The 8,378-nt window shown below is 33.1% G+C and overlaps 1 protein-coding gene across 2 annotated transcripts; it reads right to left on the bottom strand.

The window, feature by feature from the left end:
• Nucleotides 1-1,437: 1,437 nt before the first annotated feature.
• On the bottom strand, nucleotides 1,438-6,441 carry LOC114185824 (65-kDa microtubule-associated protein 3-like). Of its 2 annotated transcripts, none has more exons than XM_028073757.1 (13): nucleotides 6,315-6,441; nucleotides 5,611-5,689; nucleotides 5,281-5,478; nucleotides 4,927-5,172; nucleotides 4,521-4,730; nucleotides 4,283-4,438; nucleotides 3,988-4,147; nucleotides 3,548-3,672; nucleotides 3,373-3,460; nucleotides 2,812-2,885; nucleotides 2,575-2,649; nucleotides 2,197-2,464; nucleotides 1,438-2,089 (listed from the first exon to the last, which is right to left on the bottom strand). In XM_028073757.1, exons 2-13 carry the CDS (start codon nucleotides 5,674-5,676, stop codon nucleotides 1,680-1,682), a joined length of 2,076 nt encoding a protein of 691 aa, XP_027929558.1. In that variant the 5' UTR covers nucleotides 5,677-5,689; nucleotides 6,315-6,441; the 3' UTR covers nucleotides 1,438-1,679. The 2 variants fall into 2 exon arrangements, with proteins under 2 accessions (XP_027929558.1, XP_027929557.1); XM_028073756.1 differs by having other exon boundaries at nucleotides 1,439-2,122.
• Between the last annotated feature and the right edge of the window lie 1,937 nt (nucleotides 6,442-8,378).

Below are 8,378 nucleotides of genomic sequence, written 5' to 3'. Positions count from 1 at the left end.
TTTACAATTTTATAATTTTATAATTTTATAATTTTACAATTTTACAATTTTATAAATTTATAAATTTATAAATTTATAAATTTATAATTTTATAATTTTATGATTTTATGATTTTATGATTTTGTGATTTTTTAATTTTGTAATTTTGTAATTTTATAATTTTATAATTTTATAATTTTATAATTTTATAATTGTTATTACTGTTTAGTTTCTTCAATGAAATGTTTTATAAATACAGGTAATTAAATCTTATAATCTCTTACAGTGGTTAATAATTGAATGAGTGAAAGATTATTTTATGTTCATCAATTTATAATTTATTTTTCCTATTGTTTCATGTAATTTGTTTTATAGTCTTTATTTTTGAAATCTTTTTATAGGATATTTGAATAGAAAATTTTAGAAAGAGCATTTATTTTTATGAAAAGTTTAAAATGTTTTATAATAAAAGGTTGTTTGTATAAGAAATCTAAAAAGAATTATAATTTCTTTAAATATTTAAATTATTCAAAATAGGCAATTTTAAATTCAACCTACATACTTTCATTCTTTTATTCAATAAGCCTAAAACTTGGAAGAATTACCATATAGACTTCTTCTTCTAATTGTCCATGCAAGAAAACATTTTTCACACCAAACTATTGCAATTCCCAACCAAAATAAATTGTCGATGAGAAAATGATTCTAACTTCACTTATATTTGTCAGAGGAGCAAATATTTCTTCATAATCAACATCATAAATTTGAGTAAATTCTTTAGTAACTAATCTTATTTTGTAACGTTATAATGTGTCATTATCACATTTCTATGTAATATTCTAATGTACAAAATCACATCAAATAAGAAATAAATTAAAATGAACTTTTCTTTTTATAAAATTGCTCAGATAAAAATACATCTTCAATTTAATTCTCAAACTATACACTTATTTTGTGTTTCCCTTTAAGATGAAAAATTGGTTAGAATTTCAATTCGATACTTAGAAAGTCAAATTTATGAACAAATTGGGGACTGCCTTCTATGAATCAACGAAAGTTGTCCCTATCTTAAATTAATTGAAAACAAAGAATAATTTTCTAAATTGATTTAAATATTAAAAGTATATGTTGATAATTTTCTATAATTTTTAGTTACAAAATGAGAAGGCTCAGATAGATCAGCTGAACAAAATAAGCACATTTCTTTCCATAAAAATCATTTTTTCTTATTTAAAAAAGAGTATTCCAAATTATAAAATTATAGTCAATATATAAGTTATTTGACCTGAGCAGCTTTATTTTATAAAAAGGGATTAATTCCAGCACGTAATTACAAAATAGGGTCTACACTTCCCACGACTTCACCGTAAAAGTTAGTCATTTATCCTAACGACTTCACCCTTTTTATAAAAGAATAGTAAACCAACCCTATTTTGTAATTAGGGGCAAAAAGTAACCTTTTTGTAAAAGAACCAAAAAGAGACCTACTTTTAAAAAACCAGAGTATTAATTTGATGGATCAAGCTGAAACCCATGATAGCAACATGATAATGCTGAACAAGTTTCAACCAAAATACACTAGTGCTGAGTGAATGAAGCCCCAACCAATATTCCTCAAAAACATCAAAAGGAAGTTCGCAATGTTTTTATTGCAGCAACATGTGTTGGTTGTGGAACCACTTCCTAAACCAAAGTGTGAATCATTGAGCATGGGTTTTAGGGAGAATAAAACCAGCTCGCACTTCCTCAAATGAGTATTCAAATGATTGAGTAGTCTTTGAAGATGCAGTGGCACCTGAATACACAGTGTCTGGTGTAGTGGAAGTCAACATAGGGACTGAAGTCAAAGGAGTGGTAGGAACTGGAAGAGTCATATTCTTTGGTGTCATATTTTCTTCAGCACCAGCTATATATGCTCTGGATGGTGAAGTTGTTGCTGTTAAAATTTGACTTTTTTGCTGTGTTGCTACATTCTGTAGTTTACTAAGGTCTTGTTGAAGATTTGATATGTTGCTTGAAGACAGAGCTGCAGGAGAAAGAGGAGAGAGGGGCTTCCTAGTCAATGATGACAGAATTTCAATGCTCTTTTCTGCACTGCTTCCACTCTTCACTGCATAACCATCACTTTTAGAGTTTTCCTTTCCTGCTTGTAAGTGCCATTAACATCAACCATTTAAACACCAGAAAAAAGGCACAGTTTATATATTTTTTAAATACCTGAGGACTGAGTTGAATGGTAAATGTTCTTGTTGCGAAGGATGGAGCCTTTGTGATTGGTTATGATACCCTTTTTATTAGATTGGTGAATAAGAGAGGCATGTCTTTGATCCTGAAGCATTGCTCCACCAACGGAAAACTTTCTAATACTTGGAATTCCTGTTGAACATCTAGGAGCCTTGTACCCACTTTTAGATGATGGGCTGGGTTTTGTACCGAAAAGTGTTTCATGCTCGGTCATCAATTGTCCCTGAAGTTTCTTCTGATCCTAAAATTTATATGAAACAAAAGCAATTGAATTAGATAATGGCAGAAACAAGAGAAATGTCTAAAAGAAAATTCCACAACATATATAATGTGTTGCTTCACAGTTCATACCCTCTGCCTTTGCCTTTCATTCTCTTTCTCCTGCCTTAAGATGCTGTAATCTTCAAGCATGGAAAGTAGCCGGCTCTATACACACACATCCATGATTACAATAATTTATGAAAAAGGTATGAGAATGTGATACTTTGGACATAGTTTTCCAAGAAAAGTCTACATCGGAAAACTTCCTTAAAACCTAGTAGGCTAATTCATAAAAGTTGCATACATGATTTTGTCAGAAGTACTTACTCCATCATACAAAAACTCTTGTCCTCTTTCTTTCTCCCACGCTTTAACTTTTAAAATTATTGCCTCTACCAAGCCTGTTTCAACAACATACAAATTAAAATATTTAACACTCCACTTGGTACATGGTACTCCATTGTATTATAACTACCTGAAGAAAAATGCAGTTAGTAATATACAGACAACCTGACAGAGTTAATAAGCTGAAATCAACATGTCTCATGTCAATATTTAGTTCAAATCTAGCTTATGATTATAACATAGTTAAGTAATTGTAGTAACTAAATCATCAATGTATTAGTTGACAGTAGTTGTTATTATGTTGAGTTGTGTTGGTTAGGTTCCTATCCATTAGTTGGAAAGTGTAAGCATGGCTCCTTTCTTCTCTAGTTACCACAATGTTTTTGTACAACACTCCCTTCTTTACTTTTAACGTGTGAGGTTTGGCCACATCAAGTTCATATTACATACTACACCTATCAAAATTCTGATAGGTAAATAACCAAATTCCAGAAGCTGATAGTATCGTATTTGAAGAACTAATTATGATAAAGGGATACTCACCAGGAATTTTGCTTAATAAAGCACGGGCCTTCTCAGCACGTTTTAGAGCAAGATGTGCACCTCTTCCAGCATTATAACGATTATCATCCTAAAAGGGCACAACACTTCAAAAGATAAAGCAAACAAAAATGGAAGAAGGAAATAACCACTAATGTGAACAACAACACTAAATCACCCTATTGTACTCCTCCAGCCAGCTTTCTTCTTGACATGCAGCCATCCACTTCTCAACCTTTTCAAGAATTTCTTTCCGGCCTAGAGCTTCTTCATTTGCCTTAGTAATTAGGTGCTGAATTTGATCTGCAAGAGTGATTATCAAAATGGAGAGGACAAATAGTAACATTAATGGAACACTTTGATAAACAATAACAAACTGGTAAATAATTAAGAAATATTTGAAACAATCATATAATTAGGAGATGAGTGAAAGGTAGAAATTTAAATTAATAGCCATGTCATGTTAACATACAATATTGTGACTAGCCTAAGCTTTTGTTAATTAATGTTATAGCCTTAGAGGAATCAAATTAAGATTTCACATACTGTGGAATCATTATGCAATAAATGAAGAATGATATAATTAGAGCAACTTGAAAAAGTTAAGGAAAATCACACCGTAGTCTAAAAGCTTAAGTGAATGTTGGCCTGGAAAAACTGTTTGTGGAGTCAGATGTGTTTTCCTGCATATTTCCTCTAACTCCAACTTCTTTTTCAGCAATAGTTCTTTCATTTTGGTTGATTTAAGTTCTTGAAGCCTTTCAACTTCCTTCTCAACCTGCAAGGAGAAAGAAATCATTCGGTAAATAACATATAAATGGTGCAAACTACAGTACAATTGAAGCAAATATAATGTAGGTAAATGGGAACAAGAACAGAACCAAGATTATTGTAAAAGACAAAAAACACTCACGTAAATCACGGAATCAATTGAAAGTATTTTAGACTCAGTAAATTCAGATTCCAAAGCTGCAATTTTACTGGTAACATGGAGAAATTTCTGCTGTTCCTCCAGCGGTGTATCCATTAAATCCCACATCTCTAATAGAGATGCTGCAAGACTTTGAAGCTGAGGCAGCATGTAAGGTGAGAAATGGTACTAAAAATAAATCTGTATTTGAAGGATAAAGAACAAGAACAAGAGTGATTACCTTCTGCATTCTGTGTATTTTAATCTCTCTCAAACTTTGTATTTCAGAAGTCAGATTCTTTATTGTATTGTCACTAACATCTTTTCTCAGAGATGAATTAACCATTGTGGGGAAGATATCACAAATTTTGTCTTTGACATCTAAACCAAGGACCGAGCACAATGAATTGAGAGTGTTGAGTTGGTCAGACACCTGTTTCAGTCGATTGGCCTGCACCAATTTAAAGGAAGAATAGTACATAAAGTTATTCTTTGCTCATGGTAAGATTGTAAGAATAGGTTTGGGAAGAAAACAAAATAGCAATCCTTCATCTAAATTTACTCAAGCATTAAGAATATGCATTGCTCATTCCTGAACACATTATGAACAACGTGCAATTCGGTCTATCAGAAACGACAGAAATCACCTTTTCATTTTGCAATTGAAGTAATTGCTTCTTTAATTCCTGTAGTCTTTTTAAAGACAAGTTGTTCTCATCTAAATGATCATTAACCACCTTGGAGCCGTGAAGCTCAATAGAGATATTCTTCAACTGATATAAGACCTCTGCAAACTGTTTCTTCTTTTCGGTTTTCAGCTTGCGCATCTCCTCAAGTTGTGAAACCACTTTTTCACGTGCTTTCTTCAAGCTTCCACAAGACTTTGGATCAAACTGAGGACACACCAATCAAAGCTTGTGAACTGTAAAGTCTCTCAGTGGCAAAAAAAAAAAAAAACAAATATCCAATACACTAAATTCTGGAGTTCCAACAATACTTACATGTGGTGATTGTTCACCCAATGCTGCACATATGCCAGCAATTTCTCCCACATAATCTGTAATTTCTTGCTGAATTTGTGCTCTATACAGTTTGGCTTCATCCACTTTGCTTCTGTACAAATCCAGACACTTCTGTTCTATTTCGAGTAACATTGCATCCCTTTGAGAATCAGACTCTCCAACTTCATCCCATATTATCTGACATTCCGCACACAAGTATCAAGCAAACAGAAAATAAACAATGTTAGTCCAAAGTCATCTAGAATGAACTGTTAGGAAAAAACATGATAAGAAAGAGAGATTCTTCACAAATTAGATAAGGGACAGAACCTGGAGTTCTTTTAGCAACAAATGACATGTTGTTTCTTGTTGACTGTTTTTACGGTTGCTGAACATAGGAACAAGTACGCTGGAAAAAAAATACAGTAAAATCCATAACATATTTTAGAAAAAGCAGTAAACCCTAAACCCTAAATCAACTTATTATTAGAAAATGTATAACATATATACATGTATATATATATATATATATATATATATATATATATATATATATATATATATATATATATATATATGTGCTCACAAAAAAAATCAAACACCAAAATTCCCATTACATCTAAGTTTAAAGGCCTAAGGGGATCCAAAAAAAGCGACATAGAATAAAATTTTCTTTTACGGATAGAATGAGCACAAGTTAGTCACAGTAGATTTGTTGCAAGTTGACCAAATGTCACGTATCATGCACGCTCTCTGTTTCTCTGTTCATGTATACAGGCATATACTTACACATACACATGCACATATACATACGCACGAACATTCGAACTACATACATGCTTACATGTTTATTGGTTGTTTACTGAAAAAGAGTGGTTTGTCTTATCTCTCTCATGGTAAGACCAAGAAAAATTACATATAAGAAATTTTCAGAAATTTTGAAAATGCTCAAATAAAAATTGTGTCTTTTTTATACCTTCTTTTCTGGGATACAAAAAAGAGCTGAATTGTAAAAATTGAAGAGGAAAACTGACCTTCAGGTTTAACACAAGACGATGAGTTGGGAAACTTTTTGGGGTTTCAGAAATTGAAATGCAATTTGAAGAGTTGAATTTTTGACAGTGACGAAAGGGCAAAGAGTGAGAATCAAAATTGGTTGGGAGGGGGAAACCGGTGAATCATATAAAATGCAGTCACATTTATAATGCATTCAGTCATTCAGAGAATTATAACCGTTGGATATAGATCAACGGCTCTTGTATCAGATGCGTGTTTTAACTTCAGTTTACGGTATAATATACATACCGTTCGATTAATATAAACGGCTGGGATTCACTAAATTAGTAAATGCGTAAGAAATCCAGTTGCAGGGAACTACGACAGTAAAGGAATGAGCCGTTTTCTCGAGATTCAGAAACGAACCATATTGACACGTCATCAAGGAGGCACAAATATTGATGACATGGCAAGAGATCGTTACTTTAATCTATGGACAATAATAGCCTTTATTCATTTTGAATTTCAAAAAAATGAAACGTAATAAACTCTCCGTTTTTCTTTTACAACGGTAAACTTTATATTTATTTTCATTAATCATGGTGGAATATTTTTAATTAATGCCTCTTAATGATTAAATACTTAAATTTTTAATAAATGGTCTGATTTCCGTTTTCTAAAAGTATAATTTTTTTTTTGAGACAATTGAATAGTGTGGTTGGAAATATTTGTCTAGATTAGATGTTTAAAATAAATCTAGCTTTTTTAATTAAAACTAAATTAGTACCTACATAATCGGTATTATTACCAATAAAAAGACATGTCCGTATGCATGTGTATTTAATTCTTTATGATCATAAGAAATTAAGAAAATAATATTAGTAGTATAATTATAAAATTAAATTTAAACATTTTTTATAAATATTTCTTATTTATTTTAAAGATAACTTTATAATTAAAAATATAATTAAGCTTAAAAAATTTCAAATAAAAAAAATTAAAGAGAATAATCACCTTCAAAATTATTTATTTTTCAGAAATTAAAAATTTTATTTATTATGATTTAAACTACTGTTACTGTAAGGCCCCATTTTCATGTTCTGCCCTAAAGTTGATGGGCTGCCCTTGTGAGTGGGCCTAAGGCCGGTCCAATGTATAAAATTCTTAGGTCTGTCCTAAACCTAGAGTTCCTTGCCATTTTCAGAAAAAGTTTTGCCTTGCCTTGAGCTACAGCCGCCACCCCCTTTCCGCTAGGGTTCCGTTCGACTGTCACGCGAGCTTAAGGGTTTCTATTCCACGTAAGTAACTCTAAACCTATTGTACTTACCTCCTAAAGCTTTACATTCGTTTTCCACCGATTATAGTCCGAAAATAATCGTGACCACCGCTGTTCCGCCAGTTCTTAGGTCCGTCACTCGAGCTGCGGTGCTCCGGAGTCCAGTGCCGAGGTCTGTACGAACCCATTTCCAGGTACGGGAAATTAGGGTTCAGTCTTTTGGTGTTGTCTTGGCTGTTCTTGAGTGAGTTACTGATTGCATGAATAAACCCTTCGTTTCGGTGTGATTAAATGCGTTGTATGCTTAGTTGGTTTGATATTCATGGTTGTTGCAGTGAAGGACAGTGGCGAGACCTGTAAATCTCGCCCAAGCGAGTCAATCTCGCCCAGGCGAGATGAAACAGGGAGCTCGCCTAGTGCTATTGCACGAAAAGTCGCCCAGGCGGCTCGCTCAAGTTTTGAGCGAGCAGGCAACTCGCCCAAGCGAGAGGGATCTCGCTTAAGCTAGATCCCGCGTTGCTCCTGCCCATGTTTTTGCGCTCTCGCCTAGGCGAGGGGGAGGCTCGCCTGAGCGAGCATGTCTCGCCTGAGCGAGATGCTGGGCGAGACAGTGCTGTGATTTGGATGTTTGATGTTTCCTGAATGATCTGTTTTGGTTGAGTATGATTGTATGATGATTGACCTGTATATAACGGAGCATGAAGTATATTCTTGGGTATGATTCATGAATTGTGGATGAATGGGTTGGTATGAGACTTAGCATGTGAAACGAATGTGAAGTTTGAAATTAAAGGAACATGGTATTAACATGAGATGAGACACTAGA

Source organism: Vigna unguiculata, chromosome 5 (assembly GCF_004118075.2).
Source record: "Vigna unguiculata cultivar IT97K-499-35 chromosome 5, ASM411807v1, whole genome shotgun sequence".
Classification (NCBI taxonomy): Eukaryota; Viridiplantae; Streptophyta; class Magnoliopsida; order Fabales; family Fabaceae; genus Vigna; species Vigna unguiculata.
Note: the sequence above shows the minus strand (reverse complement) of the source record. Positions and strands in the feature narration are given on the sequence as shown.

Bases quoted from the DNA above. Each gene is read 5' to 3' on its own strand.
- LOC114185824 (XM_028073756.1), bottom strand. From the start codon at position 5,676: ATGTTCAGCAACCGTAAAAACAGTCAACAAGAAACAACATGTCATTTG. The intron at 4,731-4,926 runs GTGATTTCTGTC...AAATTGGTGCAG, and splicing joins TTCAATTGCAAAATGAAAAG to GCCAATCGACTGAAACAGGT. The intron at 4,148-4,282 runs GTGAGTGTTTTT...TTCTCCTTGCAG, and splicing joins CAATTGATTCCGTGATTTAC to GTTGAGAAGGAAGTTGAAAG.